This window comes from Zosterops lateralis (genome assembly GCF_965231275.1).
Source record: "Zosterops lateralis genome assembly, chromosome: 6".
NCBI lineage: Eukaryota > Metazoa > Chordata > Aves > Passeriformes > Zosteropidae > Zosterops > Zosterops lateralis.
In genome coordinates, this window is record NC_139761.1 from 2,736,776 (window position 1) to 2,753,770 (window position 16,995).

Sequence of the window (16,995 nt, forward strand, 5' to 3'; positions counted from 1 at the left end):
AGAACTGAATCCTGCCAGGTGAGTTTTGCTCAGTTTGTATCTCTGCCCCTTTCTAAGCAATCAGTTAATTCACATTTCAGAATGAGAAGGAAGAAATGCAACTTCTCCAAGATGTTTTCACACCACCAGACTTTTCCCCCTAAGCACACCCAGGGCTGGATGCTGGGCTGAAGTCAGTGAGCTCCACAAGGGCTGTAAATCTCCTTCCTCCCCCTCATCTTTTAGAAAAACCAGCACTAAAAAAACTCCCCCAACACCCAAACCAGGAGCTGGTGGTGTTGGTATCCCTGGTGATGTTGAAACAACTGAAGTTTGCAGTGCAAACAATCCCTCATCTTTCCCAACTCAGTAAACATTCCCCACATCCACAATTTCAGGCAGTTCTCCACAATCCTTTTTTTTTTTTTTTCTCCTTTTTTAATCACATCAAAGACCAAGGGTTAAAATCCAAGTGGCCTGGTTTGCTGAATCATGGAATCACAGAGTGGTTGAGGTTGGAAAGGACTTTAAAAATTATTTAATTCCACCCCAAGAGGCACCTTTCAGTGGACCAGGGTGCTCCAAGTCCACCACGGCCTTGAACATTTCCAGGGATTCTATTCTGAGCACAATTTCTTTGAGTTTTTGTATGGTTTAGACAGACTCAGCAGATGCCTGGGTGGAACACGAGTCCTGATGGAGAGGAAAATGGAAGAAAAAGGGAAAGGGGAAAAAAAAAGCATTAAAAAAAGGGGAAGTGTGTGAATATGATGATTTCTATGATTTTTCAGCTCCCCACACCAGCTTCCCCACGTGCCTTCTGTCAAATCGAAACCTGAGGGAGCTGGAAGAGGAAACTACTGATTTGGGCTGGGTGGGAGCAGCAAAACCCAACAACTTCCTGTCTGTGGTGTGACAAACCCAAGCTCTGGGATCTGCAGAAGCACCAACAACAGCCTCCCACCCCATGCTCCTTCCTCTCCCACCAGGACCTGTGAGCTCTACCGGGCTCTTTCCAGCCAAATCTGATGGCTCACAGTGACAGAATAAAAAAAAAAATAAAATAATAAAAATAAAATCTTAATTGTCTTGATCACTAAAGGATTGTCACCACACTGAGTACAAATATTAATTGCCGTGACTGCAGCTTGGAGCTGCCTTTATGTGGCTTTTACCTCTCCTCAGCCTGAATTCCTCTGTCATTGGCAGCTCAGCTGAATATTCCACTCAGGCTCACAAAGAGGACTTTATTTGAGCCAGGATCAATCTGAGCCCACGTAGGAGCTTCCTGGAGTCCAAAGCTGGATGTAAAGGAATGAGCCAGACCCTCATGGATCAATATACATGGCTGGGGGGTGTGTCCACAGCACTGTCACTTAAATGTCACCAAAAATGGGCTGTTTGGAGGGTGAGGAACAGCACAGGCCACAAGTGAAGGGATTCATCAAGTGGCAATATGGAAATGCAGGGAATGGGAGCAGGTCTCCTTGAGGATGCTGCTGAAGTGGAAGCATCCAGCAGGCACCAATTCCAACTCAGAACAGCCCAAAATCCTGCCTGGATGTGAAGCAGGAGGACTTTGGTGCTCAGCAGGTGCCAGATCCCCCTCTGTGCTCACCATCCCACTGCCTGCCAACTGCTCAGGTTTTCCTGTTTAAAAGCTTGGGAAGAAATTTCCCAGGGAAATCTGGAGCAGGGTCAGTGCCTGCCCAAACCACAGCAAACACCACAAATGATGTTTGTGATATTATTTGGGACAAGCTCTCAGCACCCAGCCCCACAGGGAACACAAACAGCTCCCCGAGGACTGAACAGCACTTGGAGTCCTCTCATGGTTGTCGTGCACTCAGAAAGCAACACTGAGGAGTGACCAGTGCTGATTTTGATGGAAAAAATCCTTCTCATCTCAGGTGGCAACTGATGGGACAGATGAGCACCTGTGGATGTCCCAAGTGAAGGTGTCCAGGTGACACTGTGGGCACAGATTGGAGAAACTCCCCGAGTCACACCTGGCACCAGGTACTGATGCTCAGACACCTAATTCTGGGAAGTGTGGCCACAATCACAGAATTCAGAACGGTTTGGGTTGGAAGGGAACTTAAAACCCATCTCATGCTATAGGAGGGGACACCTTCCACAATCTCAGGCTGCTCCAAGCCCTGTCCAACCTGGCCTTGGACACTTCCAGGGATCCTGGGCATCCACAGCTTCTCTGGACACCCTGGGCCAGCCACTCACAGAGAAGAAATTCCTTCCCAATCTCCCATCCATCCCTGCCCTCTGGCAGTGGGAAGCCATTCCCTGTGTCCTGTCCCTCCATCCCTTGTCCCCAGTCCCTCTCCAGCTCTCCTGGAGCCCCTTTAGGCCCTGCAAGGGGCTCTGAGCTCTCCCTGGAGCTTCTCCTCTCCAGGTGAACATTCCCAGCTCTCCCAGCCTGGCTCCAGAGCAGAGGGGCTCCAGCCCTTGGAGCATCTCCATGGCCTCCTCTGGATTTGCTCCAGCAGCTCCATGTCCTTCCTGTGCTGGAATCCCCAGAACTGGATGCAGCATTTCAGCAAAATCCAAAGCACAGAGAACAAGCCACCTCCAAGACAAGCCCTGCAGGCTCCTCCTGCCTTGTGTTTACAACAGGAATGAGCTGGGACAAGGATTTCTGTATTTCTCTCCCATAGCCTCAAGCTGTTTCCAAGAGTTCATTCCAGTTGCAAGGCAAAAAAAAAAAAAATCCCCAGCAAGTCTCACGAGGGCCTGGAGTGTTTATAAGCACAGCAAAACCTCAAACACAAACCTGGGCAAATCAATGACGCTGCACTTTGTTGGTGTTTTATTCATAAACCTTTCAGGCGTCCATTAAGGAGAGGAGACTTCACAGGCAGAACAACACTAATATTTAGAATTGATCTTGTGAGGAATGGAGCTGAAACCTTTGGAAGATAACACAGCAAAGCCTATTTGATGGTGAAAAGAGCCCCTGGGGTGGATCCCAGACACATTTGCAGGCTGAAATCACTTTGAAAAAGAGCCTTAAGTGCTACAACCAAAACTGCATAGGACAACTCCCCTGTGCCAGTCCTCAGGTGACATCCCACCCTCTCCCAGGTGACAAAGGAGACAAAGGAGGAGCTGCCAAAGGGAACAATGGAGGTTAAACCAGTTGCACAAACCCTTATCCCAGCTTCAATTCACAAAAAAAACCCCAAGGCTTCAGGAGATGTCATCACTGTCTGCCATTGTCAGCCTGTCTGAGGGCAGAGGGTTTGCTTTGAAATTTATCCATGTCAGCTCTCCTGCCCATCCCAGGTCACTAAAATAGGGATGCCACCACACTATCCATCCTTAACCCCTTTTGGTCCAGAAGGACATCTATAATTCCAAATCTTGCTGGTTTGTTTTTTTTTTTCCACTCAATTATCTATTTTTCTCAGGTACAAGCCCAAAAAGGTGCTCAGTGCTCCCAGCAAACCCCAGGAGCTGGAATCACCTACCACTCATATCCTGCCTGTCAAAGAATCTCAGAGAGAAATCCACATTTCCATCACAAAACTTCTATCCACGGACTTTCTGAATCTGCTCAGTGCACATTTAGGTCATCTGTCTTAGGCTGTGCCTCTGCCAGACACCATTTGTCCCCCCTGCCCTGTTTCTGTCAGCTATTCCTTTATTCCCACGACCAGACAGAGCATCCCCCATATATCCCACAGAATTCCATAAACTCCACAGAGCTCCTCCCAAGTGCCTTTCACAAAAAAAAAAAAAAAAAAAAAGGCAGGATTTTTTTAATTCCATGTGTTTAAAACAGCCTCGAGTTGACAACAACAATAACCTGCGTTCACTTCCTTCCTTCCTCTGCTCCCAGTGATTTTAAACCTCGCTTTATTTTTTTTTTATTATTTGTAAGTCAATAGTGGCAAAATTCCTAAAAAACCTTGAGAGAGAGCACCAGGAGTTTCCAGCACAGACCCCAGACCTCACAAAACAACTAAACACTGCTGCTCTTAAAACCTCAGCAGGTTTTTTTTTTTTTTTGCTTATTTTTTCAGAGATGACTTTGCCAAGAACTTGGCACGGCTCAATTAACGGAGTGGCTTAATCCAGAGGGTGATGAATAACAGGGGAGCCAACAGGTCATTGCAATTCACTTGAGTTACCAGAATCTCTATCTGCTGCTTGGGTTTCCTCCAATCCCTGCCTGCAGCAGCCACGGATTTTAATTGTCTGTTCCCAAAGAGTCCAAGTGCAGCCACTCTGCACAGGCAGGGACAGAGCCCATGGGATTTATGGATACCTGCAGAGCTGAAGTTAAGGAGGAGAGACTTTGCTGGACTCCTGCTTCATTCCAACAGGGTTTTTACTGCACTTTTTCTCCTACAAGCATCAATAAATGCTGATGTAAATCAAGATTTAATTTTTTTTCCTTTTTCCAAGCTCTCCTTGCTGCTGGGAGGAGGGAAGGTGTTTTTCCCCACTGTTCACTGATGGTGAAGAGCTCCTACCAGCACCCGACATCCACAGTGTGTGGCTGATCCCTGCAGGCCACAGAAATCTCCTTTCCAAAGCCTGTAGGATTTGTCCCAAAGGATGGAGCAGGCAAATCCCAGCCTGAGGCACTGACCCACCTTCCTTCCTTCCCTCACAGTGTGCAAGTGGAACAGCCCATGGGAGATCCCACAGGGAAACACAGAACTGCAAGGAAACTTTATTTTTAGGAAATTTCCTTAAAACTCACAGCAGAAAATCTGCCTGGCAGGAGAATAATATATATAATATATATATTTAACACTGAAAGTTGTTGAAGTAAGGAATTAAACAGAGGAATGACAGTGAGGAAGAGGTTAAAAACTCAGGGAAAGGGTTTTCAATGTGGAAAAATTGCAAAATGAATTAATGTGGAGACGAGGCAGCGCAGAGGGCTGGATGAAGGGAGGCATTGAGGAGCAGGAGAGGATGAGGAACCCACCCCGCTCCGCTCAACCCGACCCCGCTCAACTGGCAGCAGCTCAAAGGAGCCATAAAAATAATGAGAGGGCTGGAAGAGCTGACACGAAGGAAGATTAAAAGGAACTAAATACGTATAGCTTGGCTGGGCAATGAAATCCAAGGAGAAAGGGAAGGCAACAGCTGGAGACATCCATGGATCTGACCATCAAGGGAAGGGAGACACTGGGGCTCAGCCCCTTGGGGAGCTCCATCCCCTCTCCCCACGCCGCATTCCTTCCCTCTCATACAATCCCTAATTTAACAAGTAGAGAGGACTCAGCCAAACATTTAGGGGGGGAATGGATGGATTACGTCAGGAGCTAATTTAGGTCCTCGCTGGGCTCTGGCCTTGTGCACATGCCTGGCTTTCCACACTCTGGATCTGCTCCGGCATCTCCAGCATCGCTCCTTCACTCACGGGTGGATTTTTTATCACCTCTAGAAACCTGGTTTGCTTTCTGCACAGAGCGCTCAACTTCAGCCAAACTTTCTGCACCTCCAGCGTTTAAAGTAAAGAAAGAAAAGCAGAATAATAAAATGAAGTTTTCAGGGGATTCAGGCTACCTCCACCATGAGACCCTTTGATGCGAGCGCTCGCTTCCTTTCGAAACCCAGCGCATTTATTATCCATCCCTTCCTTCCTGCGACTCCAGATAATTAATAAATCAAAACCTAAGCATGGAGGAAGAGGGGAAGATGGGTTTTTCTTTAAAGCCACACCAGGCGGGCTCCGCAGCGGAGCGGGACCTGCAGCTGACAGCTCCGCTACTCCCACAGCCGCAGGCACGCGCGGGACCTCGCAATTAATATTTTATTTGAGCAATTACAGCCATCAGCCCGGGCTGCACCGCTGAGTCAACACAGCCGGGCCATAAAGAGACAAGGGGGAGGAGGAGGAGGAGAAAGAGGAGGGTTCTGCGGGGCAGGGCTCCCCGCTGCCACTGGGGACTGAGCCCCGGACACGTCCCGTTTGTTCCCACGAGTCCCGGACAAACGGGCTCTTTGTCCAGGTGTGTGCCCAAAGCCACCGCCGTGTCCCCAAGGTCTCCTGGCCCACATCACCCTCGGGAGCGTTTTGCTCGCACGGAACTGCGGGATGAAGTTTTGCTGTGAAGCTGGAGCGCTCACAAACCCCCATCCCAACACCCCAAGGCGAAAACGGAGCTGATTCCTAAGTCTGTGTAAAATCACGGGTGTGATGGGACTGAGGCCTCGGGGTGGTAAAGTTTGGCTGGGGGAGGATGTGAGAGGGAGAAGGTGGGGGGCTGAGTGGGGGGATCTGGGGGGCTCCCTGGTGCTGGGAGCTCAGGCAGAGCACTGGGAGAGGATGCTGGAGCTAAAACAGTACTGGGACAGGATGCTGGGACCTGGGGCAGGGTGCTGGGAGCCAAAGTACTGGGAATAGGGTGCTGGGAGCTAAACCACAGCACTGGAGCAGGGTGCTGGAGCACAGCACTGGATGCTCAGCCACTGTAATGGGGCAGGGAGCTGGGAGCTAAAGCACAGTGCTGGGAGACAAAAATACAGTCCTGGAGCAGAGTGCTGGAGCACAGTACTGGAGCAGGGGTGCTGGGAGCTAAAGCAGGGTACTGGGTCAGGGTACTGGGTCAGGGTGCTGGGAGCTGGAGCACAACCCTGGAGCAGAGTGCTGGGGGCTAAACTGGGGTACCCAGGCACTGCTAAAGTGGGTTTTGCACTGGGCAGGGTGCTGGGAGCTGGAGCACAATCCTGGAGCAGGGTGCTGGGAGTTAACAGCACAATACTGGAGCAAAGTGCTGGGGCTAAACTGGGGTGCTCAGGCACTGCACTGGGCTGGGTGCTGGGGGCTAAACTGGGCAGGCACTGCACTGGGCTGGGTGCTGGGGGCTAAACTGGGGTGCTCAGGCATTGCACTGGGCTGGGTGCTGGGGAGTAAACTGGGGTGCTCAGGCACTGCTGAAGTGGTCATTCCACTGGGCAGGGTGCTGGGAGCTGGAGCAGGATCCTGGAGCAGGGTGCTGGGAGTTAACAGCACAATCCTGGAGCAGGGTGCTGGAGCATGGTACTGGAGCAGGGGTGCTGGGAACTAAAGCAGGATACTGGGTCAGGGTGCTGGGAGCTGGAGCACAACCCTGGAGCAGGGTGCTGGGAGTTAACAGCACAGTACTGGAGCAGAGTGCTGGGGCTAAACTGGGGTACTAAGGCACTGCAACTGGGCTGGGTGCTGGGGACTAAATTGGGCAGGCACTGCTAAAATGGCTATTGCACTGAGCAGAGTGCTGGGAGCTGGAGCACAACCCTGGAGCAGGGTGCTGGGAGTTAACAGCACAACCCTGGAGCAGGGTGCTGGGAGTTAACAGCACAACCCTGGAGCAGGGCACTGGGAGTTGGTTATTGCACCGGGCAGGGTGCTGGGAGTTAACAGCACAGTAACCGGAGCAGAGTGCTGGGAGCTGGAGCACAATCCTGGAGCAGGGCACTGGGAGTTAACAGCACAGTAACCGGGTGCTGAGCACTGGGAGGATGCCGAGCTGGCCGAGAGCTCCCGGCCAGAACTCACCGAGCTTCTCGACGAGGCGCAGCATGACGCCGCCGATGTGGATCTCGCCGGTGACCCTCAGGGTGACGTCGCGGCCCAGGTCGGTGACATGGACGCTCAGCTCCCACGTCCCGTCGGCGTAGCAGCCGTCCGGCATGCGGATCCCGTCCAGCGCCATGGCCCCGGCCTCCTGCGCCGGACCCAGCGGGAAAAGGGGGCTCAGCGGCAGCGGGATGGGCCCGGCTGTGCCCGCTCCGCGCCCCGGGGCAGGGCTGGGGGCGCGGTGGGGCGGGATCGGGGCCGCCGCCGCTCTGAGGGGCCGCCCGGGAGGAGCAGCGCGGGAGGCGGAGGGAGAGACAGAGGGGAGGGAAGGAGGGAGGAGAGGGAGAGGAGGGAGGAGGAGGGGGATAATAATTAAAGGAAAAACGCGCCTGTGGCTGCCGGGCCCCTTGGCCTTTTATGGAAGCGAAGGACGGAGCAAGTGGGGGCCGCTCCAACATCCGGGAATCGCCGGGGGGCGGCCCGGCCGGGATCGGACCGGCCTGGCTGGGGATTGTCCCGGCCCGGTTTGGGATTGTCCCGGCCTGGCTGGGGATTGTCCCGGCCCGGTTTGGGATTGTCCCGGCCCGGTTTGGGATTGTCCCGGCCCGGTCTGGGATTGTCCCGGCCCGGTTTGGGATTGTCCTGGCCCGGTTTGGGATTGTCCCGGCCCGGTCTGGGATTGTCCCGGCCCGGTTTGGGATTGTCCCGGCCCGGTTTGGGGTTGTCCTGGCCCGGTTTGGGATTGTCCCGGCCCGGTTTGGGATTGTCCCGGCCCGGTCTGGGATTGTCCCGGCCCGGTTTGGGATTGTCCCGGCCCGGTCTGGGATTGTCCCGGCCCGGTTTGGGATTGTCCCGCTTGGGCCCGGCCCGGCCCGGATCGGCCTGGATCAACACAGCTCGGCCCGGCCCAGCTCGGCTTATCCCAGCCCGGCTCTGCCTGCCTCATCCCGGTTCGGCTCTGCCTATCCCGGTTCTGCCCACCCCAGCTCGGCTTTTTCCCAGCTCGGCTCTGCCTGGCTCATCCCCGGCTCTGCCCATCCCGGCTCGGTTTATCCCGGTTCGGGTCTGCCCATCCCGGCTCGGCCCGGTTTATCCCATTTCGGCTTTTTCCCAGCTCGGCTCCGCCTGGCTCATCCCCGGCTCTGCCCGTCCCGGCCCGGTTTATCCCGGTTCGGGTCTGCCCATCCCGGCTCGGCCCGGTTTATCCCTTTTCGGCTTTTCCCAGCTTGGCTCTGCCCTGCCCAGCCCGGCCCACCTAATCCCGCCTCAGCTCATCCCAGTTTATCTCATCCCGGCCCGGCTCAGCTCGTGGCCATTTGTCCCAGGGCATCCAAAGGGGGAAATTTGGGACCCAGCTCAGAGAGCATCCCTTAGTGCTTGGCATCCCAAACACTTGTGGGTTCCACGCCAGCCCTACCCACTCTGCACCCTTTGTGGTGTTTTTTAACACTGGCCACAAATTTATAGGAAAAATCCTTCCCATTTGGCAAAACCTTACCTTGGCATAGTAGCCCGTGCCCCCGTTGAGGCTGGGAGATGGTTCTGTTCCCTCCATCCTCATAATCTGTGTGAATATGGGAAATGGGAAATGTCTTCAAATAAAAGGGTCTGAAGCGGCACAAATGGAGGAAAAAAAAATATTATCCGCTTCCTGTAGCTCCTCCACCCAGCGATACACACATCCCGCCAAGCAGCCGCGCTTCCTGAAAATCCAACGCGCGGAAGGGGCTGGGGTTTGAGCTCCAGAGCTGTGGATGTGTCCTGCCCCTTGCCAGGTGATGGGAAACCACATCCCAGCAAAGCTGTGCCTGCCCTGGCAGCCTTGGGATGGTTCTGCCAGCCAGCCCAGTGCTGTCTCCATCAACATCATTCCCAGCTCCTGGTGAGTGGCGGTGGGAGCTTTAGGACTGTGGAATGGTGGCATGGTTTGGGTTGGAAGGGAGCGTAAAGATCATCCAGTTCCAGCCCCCTGCCATGGGCAGGGACATCGTTCATTAACTCAGGTTGTTTTGGCACCATAGAGGCAACAAAACCTCTTAACAGGATGGCAAAATTTTTCCATTTTTCCCTTTACCATTATAATGGAGATATTTATAAAAGCTGTTCCTCTGCCTTAATACCTAATACACCTTTAATATCTTTAATACTGATAAAACCTTTCCTGAGGTCACTCTGGGCAGACTTAGCCAGGTTTTATCCAAGGGTTTTTGCTCTGATGCTGCCAGAGGGAAACTGGGTGATGCTGCAGCAGGTGACTTTTTCCCCCCCCATCAAACCTTCCTGGGGCCTCCATCCCTGGTCAGAGGAACCCCCATTCCATCCCCCCAAAATGTGGAAGCCGGAGCGTGATTTGGAGGGTGACTCTGGAGCGCAGGCGAGAGCCGGTCTGGAACAACAAAGCTTTCCCAGATGGTATCTCCGTGTTGCTCCAGCCTCAAACAATAGGGCAATAAATAGAAAGGGTTACTCTCGGCCCGGCGTGTTGGACGAGGTTCCCAGCTGATGCAATTGGATACGGCCCCGCGGAGCTGGTAACCTTTTCGTACAGCTGGCTGTGCGCTGAGGAAAGGCTGACGGCTCCTTCTGCTCCTAAACCCTCTCCCAGAGTTTCCCTTTCCCTGAGGAACCCCCTCTCCCTGCCCTTTCCATCCCAGGGGCTCCTTTCCTATGAGGAGGGAGAGGCTCCTTGAGCTGCGAGAGGCAAAGCAAGGTCAAAAATGCACCGGCGCAGCTCTTGCGTCAGAGGCAGCCAAGCATCCCCAGGGCTCTTCCCACTGTTTGCAACAAGTCCTCGCTCCCTACGAGCAGCAATAGCCAAATAAGGTGCCGAAACGCATGGCCGCTTCCATAGGGATTGGGATGATACCTACCAGACCTGCCCACGCCGCAGCTCCCAGCCCCTCTGCCCCTTATTCCTGGAAATCAGGATTTTTTTCCAGTGAAATGGCTCCATGGGCATCCTTGGGAAACCAGCGGTGAAGCTCAGTGACAATTTTCCTGTCCCCAATTTGTTTTGTCCCTTTTTTTTTTTTTTTTTTTTTTTAAGCTCGTGACCTCTATTTTGGGTTTTAAAGTGTTACGGGCAGTTGTTGAAAGCAGCTGGTGTTCCCTGCCTGTGTTCCTGCCTGGCTGCTCCGGGCAAGCCGGTCAGACTGGCTCTTCCCAGGGTGACCAGCCGTGGAACTCTGCAGCTCAGTGCCTTTGCTGGGTGACTGGAGCTGGGAGAGCAACAGGACTGGGTGCTCAGCCTCTCTCCATACACAGAGACAGAGAAATTCCCCGAATCTCTGTGTAAACAAATGCTCTGTTTCCTCAAATGCTGTGAGCACAACATGCTCTGACCTGGTGGTGAGCAGGCTCCTGTCACCTCTCTGCTTCACCTGGGTCTTGATATTCCCTGTCTACAGCTTCTTTCTTAAAAAGGATGAAGTTTCAGGGAGAAAGTCCAACCAAAAAGGAGAAATGCAGATGCTTGTTATTCCCTCCACTTTTTGTGACTCCAACACTTCTCAGTCCGTATTCTCCCTTCCAAACCACTGCCACTGGTACCCCACTCTTCACGTGGGGTTTGCAAGCTCTTTACTTCACAAAATCATGGAATTGCAGAATAGTTTGGGTTGGAAGAGACCTTAAAGACCATCTCATTCCAATCCCCAACCTCTTCATCCCCTTCTGCCTCCAGGCGTCTTTTGGAGGCAGCCAAGGCTCCCTTTTCACAAATGACCATTTCCCAGCAGGGACAAGGTCACACTCCTGGCAAAGGAAACATGCTGGGTAACTCTGCTTCCTTGTTTATTCCTGGCCACATTCGCTCTTCCCTGATTTTGTCATTTCAGAAACATCCACATGACGTGGCTCTTCTCTTTTTCTGGATGTAAAGGCAGAGCAATGACGTGTCCTACGAATGTCCCACCACCTGGGTCGTGCATGGAGTTAATCCAGTGTTCCCTAATGAAAGGATGAAGGATATTTATGGTGAGGATCTTGAGGAGGCACAGGAGATGGGGAGGTTTAGACTTTCTAGGTTGTGATTGTGATTTGGTTACTCCAAGACGCATCCAAGCTGGCCTTGGACACTTCCAGGGATCCAGGGGCAGCCACAGCTTCTCTGGGCAGTCTGACCCAGGACCTCCCCACTCTCACAGCCAGGAATTCCTTCCCAATATCCCATCTAACCCTGCCCTCTGGCAGTGGGAAACCATTCCCCTCATCCTTTCACTCCATGTCCTTGTCCATGTCCCTTTTCTGATGGCCAAGGCCACATTGAATGAAGCCAAGGACTAAGACTCAACACTGTCACAACCATCCAGCCTGGTCCTTCATGCCCAAAGGTTCCAGAATCACAGAATAGAATACTGGAATAGTTTGGGTTGGAAGGGACTTTATAAATAATCTCTATCTCCCTCTGCCATGGGCAGGGACACCTTCCATAGACCAGGTCACTCCAAGCCCTGTCCAGCATTTCCAGGGCATCCACAGCTTCTCCTGGCAGCATCTGAAATAAACCCTAAGTGTAAGATACAGCTATGCTGAGATAAGAGGCACAAAGCTGGATTGAGGTTCCTGTTCCTTGACAAGTCAAGCTGAGGTTTTGAGGCCCTACAGCTACAAATTCCCCTCTCATTTTCCTGCCTCTAGCTCCTGAAATCAGCCACGGTGCACTGGAGCCTGCCAGGCTTGTGCTGCAGGACAAACCTCCCTGCAGGGCCCTTCTCTGTCCCCTGTTCACCTTCTTTCCAGGTATTTGGGTTAATTAAGCTCTCAAAGCCTCAGGCTGGGAGGTTTTCTCCTCTGCAATCAGCTCTTCATAACACACCACTCCACTGGGTCTCTGGCTGAACCTCTGTCAGGTATTGCTTTCCTGCTGACATTAATTCCTGTGCTCTCATTTATCTTTTAGCCCTTTTCTGTGTCCTTCTGATGTTTCCAGCTTCCAGGAGTGACCTCCACTGAGTGTGACTCTTGCTTTGGCCCACAGAGGAAGCAATGTGCACCAAATCATTTTCTGGTCAGTTGTCCCCAGTGTCAGGAGTGTCCTTGAATTTTGTGTCCTCCTGGAAGGGCTGGCAGGTTCTAGAGCATCCTAAAACACCACTTGGAGCCAAAGGGAGTAGTCAGCTGAACACTTGAGTCCATGTGATGGAGAATTTGGATATATCCCAGGTAAATTCTCCTAAAAAGCAATTCATCCCCAGGGCTGCAAAATATCCCTGCACCTCCCTGCCTGGTGCCTGAGTGTCTCCCAAAGCCATGCCCAGGAATCCCTCCCATTGCTGATCTTCCTCTGCCTCACCTGTGCCTGACTGATGGTTTTGGGACCACTCATCATCCTCACCTTGTGACTTCCTATGGTAAATGCTGCACAGGGATGCAGGAATTTGTCCCTCTCAGGTGCTGCTGTCCAAATCCATCTTTCAGGCATCTCCAGAACCCTCAGGGATGTTGGACCATTGAATCCATCCAGTCCAAAGGCTCCAACATCTCCCACACCCCCCCTTCTCCCACAATATGCAACACATTAAACCACTTTCTATTGTCCATCAGATTTTTTGAGCCTTTGCCACTCCCGTTCTGGCTTTTCTCCACCTCCAGAAGGCCTCCTATTCTTCTGCCTTTACAAATGCCAAGTCCAGGCTAGAAGGCTGGGCTTCTCCCATGGAGCTGGGGCTCAAAGAAAATCCAAATGTCAGGCAACACTCAATCACCACCCCTGGGGCTGGCGGCTCTGGGGTGTCAGAAGTAACACCCTGAATCATTTATCCACAGTTAGTCAGCAAGAAGAAACACCAAAAATCCCAAATAATTCATCTGATGGCTCTGACATTTCTCTGGGCAGATAGTGGGAAACATCTATTTGGGAGTGATTTACTGGAGGGAAAAAAAAAAAAAATTAAAAATCCCCAAATTCCACCATCGATTATTCACAGCTGCTCTTCAGGCTCTTTTGGGGGAAGCCACATGAGTGGGAACTCACCCTTTGCTGGCACCCAGCACCCTGCAGGTCTCCCAGGTCATGAAGGAGGGGAGGAAAACTGTCCCCAGCACCCAAAGGGACAGTCCCACACCCAGCACCACCAAGTGCTGCAGCATCAGCCCAGCCCTGGCACCGACACATCCCGTTATCTCCCCAGCCCCAGCTCTTCCCTCCCCAACGGTTCGGGAAATTGGCTCCCAGCCCATCAGTTTTCCCTCTCTGAGGGGGAGGTGGAGCTGCTCTGACAGGCTTTTTTAGGGAACTGAGGCCTGGGGCATCCCTGAGACACGCTGGACAACTCCCACTCTGTGGATGCGCTCTGGTGTTGCTCTGGAGCTTGGCCAAAATCCTGAAATTGTGGAATGGAGAAGGAAATCCCCAGCAGTGCTCAAGGGACATGAGGATGGGGATGGCTTTTCCTACTGTGGAGCCCCCAGGAGCCCCAGCCTGGGCCACTCATCCCCTCTGGATGGCACTGGGATGTTCTGTGCTGGCTCCACCACCAACCCACTTCGTACCAGTGTCCTATCCCCACCCCACAGCCCCCAAAAATGCTCTGATCTGGGTTTATTCTTCATCCCCATGATGAGGGGTATGACAGCAGCAGCTCAGGGGGGGGAATGGCAACACCCAGATGTTGGGACACACTCGTGGACCAATCATCCCCCAAAATCCCACACCTCCCTTTCATGTGGCTTCCTGAGAAGGACCCATGTGGCCTCGAGCTCCCTAAGGATGGAATCCACTGCCCCCCAAGCCCAGCCAGAAGGAAGGAGAAGCTGGCAGCAGAAACACCACCTCTTGTTCCCATTGCCTGATCCCAGAAACATCCAAAACCTCGGGAATAAGGGACTTGAAGCAAGCCATGCAGGTGCAGGGAGCTCTCCAAGGCTGCTGCAAAGCCCCCACTCCGAGTGTAGCAGCAGCCCCATAAATCACACCTGTCCTATAAATCACACCCTGCGGGTAAATCCCACCCCTGCTGCGGGAAGCTGCAAGGCTGGAGGAGGAGGAGAGGAGGAGGAGAGAGGAAAGGAGGAGGAGGAGAGGAGGAGGAGAGGAGGAGGAGGGCACCAAGGACGGAGCTGCTGGGCTTTGGCCGCCTTTGCTCATGTGCTGCCAAAGACCAAAAAGCACCAAAGGAGAGTTTTTATTGATTCCCACATCAGAGCTCTGTGAGAGCTGGCTGATAACAGGTCCCTGAGCAAAGCACAGACACCACAGGGCTCTGTGGGGTGTTTAGAGGCACAGCCCTGATGGAGAAAGACACTTTCACCCTGTGTGAGGCACCCAAATTTGCCCCAGACCCCAAATCACAGGTCCAGGGGGAGCAACTCAACATTGTCCTCTACAGCCTCTTCACTGGGGTGTCCATGGGGCTCTCACTGGGGTGTTCATGGGACTCTCTGCTGTCTTATTTTTAACTAAAAACAATGATATCTGCCCATAGCAGAGGGGTTGGAATAAGATGGTCTTCAAGGTCCTTTCCAGCCCAAACCATGCTGGGATTTGGGGATTCTGTATCCTGGCTCTTCTTGCTGTGTGTGAGCACCCAAATTCCCTGATCATATCCTGCAATAAATGGCTGCAGCCAAGGGAATCACAGTGATTTTTTTTCATTTTCCAGACAGACTTGGGGACTTGAAACCCCTGAGGATGCAGAGCAGGGATCACTCTGCCCAGGGAGGCTGGGATAGTTCACTTTGTGAAAAAGCCTCTGAGTGCAGCATTGGTTAAAAAATAACCCCAAATTGCTTCCTTTTGAAGGGAAATTAACACTGGGAGGGAAACAGGGGGGGGTTGTGCCCTGATGGACACCGAGCTCAGATTTCCTGGTCACATCCACATCTCCTCACCGTGGATCACTTCAGCTCTCAAGTGTTCTGAGCTGAAAAAAAAGGGATTTGGGGAACATAACCAGAAAACAAACCCATCTATGGAAAGGGTTGATACCTTTTATTTGCCCTTTAGACACCTGAGATGCCCCGAGAAGCTGCAGCACATTCAGGAACCTGTTGTGCTGGGGGAAGGGAGAGATGGATGATGCCCAGACAGCTGCACGGCTTTGTGCTTTTCCAGCTCCAGCCTCCACCGGAAAGATCGGATGGTAATGCAGTTAGGGCTGGAAAAATAGAGACAGAGCAGGGCAGAGTGGTTTAATAAGGTCGATGTTATTGAATCAGCTGGGTGGGATGAACTTCGTCTCTGAGCAGAGCACTCTGAGGCCATCAGCAGCTCTCCTAGAAAAGGGAGGTGGGCTCTCAGCTGGTTGGGAATGGGAAATTGTGTTGGGGATCCCCCAAATCCCATGAAATGGAGGTGATTGGTGAGCTCCTGGAAGACATTCCTGCAGCCAAGGGTCCTGTGGTGCTCCTGATGCAGCCCCCAAAAATTCCCTGCAAAATTAGGGTCAGGTGGGCTCATGGAGGGCCCCACTGAGGACCCCCAGTCCCAGTTCCTCAGCAGATCCTGGTGGGACACGAGAGTGACCAGTGAGGAAAGGCTGAAAGAATTCAGGCTGTTTACCCTAGAGAAAGAAAGAATGATGATAACATCTGCAGGTAGATAAAAGAGGGTTTATCTAGAGAGGGAGGGAGGGATGGAAGAGGGAGGAAATGCCCTGTTCTGCCTTTCCACAAGGGATGGGCAAAAAGCAATTTTGGACAAATCACCTGGAGGAAGACTCAGACTGGCTCTTTGGGGGAGGATGTTTAGATGTGAGGGAGTGAAGGAGTGACCCCACCATGAGAGGGTTTTAAAAGCCAGAAACAGGAGTCCTGTGTGCCCACTCTGTGCCAGCAGGGCTCTCTCACCTTCTCTGGCCAGAAAAACCTTTTGACAGCTCATTGCTTTAACTGGAGGATGCTGGAGCTGCAACAGCTTCATCCCAGCTTCATGTGGCAGCCCTGTCCATGGCAGCAGGGTTGGAACCAGGGGATCTTTAAGGTCCTTTCTAAACCACCCTGTGTTTCTGCAATTCTCTGCAAAGGTGGGTTGAAGTTAATGCCAGGCACAGCCTTGCTCAGGTAAATCTCAGCATGGACACTCAGCAGGAAAAGTCCAACCCAGTCCAACTTTCAGGAGAGGAAACTGCAGGAACCAGCTGGGGCTTGGAAAAGGGGGGAATCAAACCCCTCCAGCCAGGAAAGAAAATAACCCGCTGGGATCCAGAGCTGCCTGTCAGTGCTGGCTGTTTAAACATGGCAGAGAATCAGAGCGCTCGAGGAGCTGGACGTGTGTGCAGGAGGACGGGAGGTGGAGGTGGGTGCCAGGATTTTCTGGCAGAGCTGGGTTGGAAATATCCTTCAGCTCCTCAGATAGGAGATTCCGGCGCCGAAGAATGCGCCGCGAGACGCGGCCGTGGGAGGGTGGGAGGAGAGGCCCAGGCCCGTGGCAGCAGGAGAGGAAGCATCCTGGAGACGAGGAGAAAATCAGGTCAGTGCTCTGAAGTGGCTTCATCAGGAAGCTCTTGGGAAGGGGAACACAAAAGGGGGGATTTGGTTCA

At 52.7% G+C, this 16,995-nt stretch overlaps 1 protein-coding gene across 4 annotated transcripts in view; it reads right to left on the minus strand.

Moving 5' to 3' along the window:
• FERMT2 (FERM domain containing kindlin 2) overlaps positions 1-10,529 on the minus strand; it is a 51,338-nt gene extending 40,809 nt beyond the window's left edge. For 2 of the 4 annotated variants that reach the window (XM_083862945.1, XM_083862944.1), the window contains exons 1-3: positions 10,387-10,528; positions 9,015-9,080; positions 7,496-7,664 (exon numbers count right to left, since the gene is read on the minus strand). In XM_083862945.1, the coding sequence (XP_083719071.1) occupies positions 7,496-7,664; positions 9,015-9,077 (232 nt within the window). In that variant the 5' untranslated portion in view covers positions 9,078-9,080; positions 10,387-10,528. Of the gene's footprint in view, positions 1-7,495; positions 7,665-9,014; positions 9,081-10,386 lie in introns of all 4 variants that reach the window. The other 2 variants (XM_083862943.1, XM_083862946.1) reach the window with 2 other exon arrangements.
• Between the last annotated feature and the right edge of the window lie 6,466 nt (positions 10,530-16,995).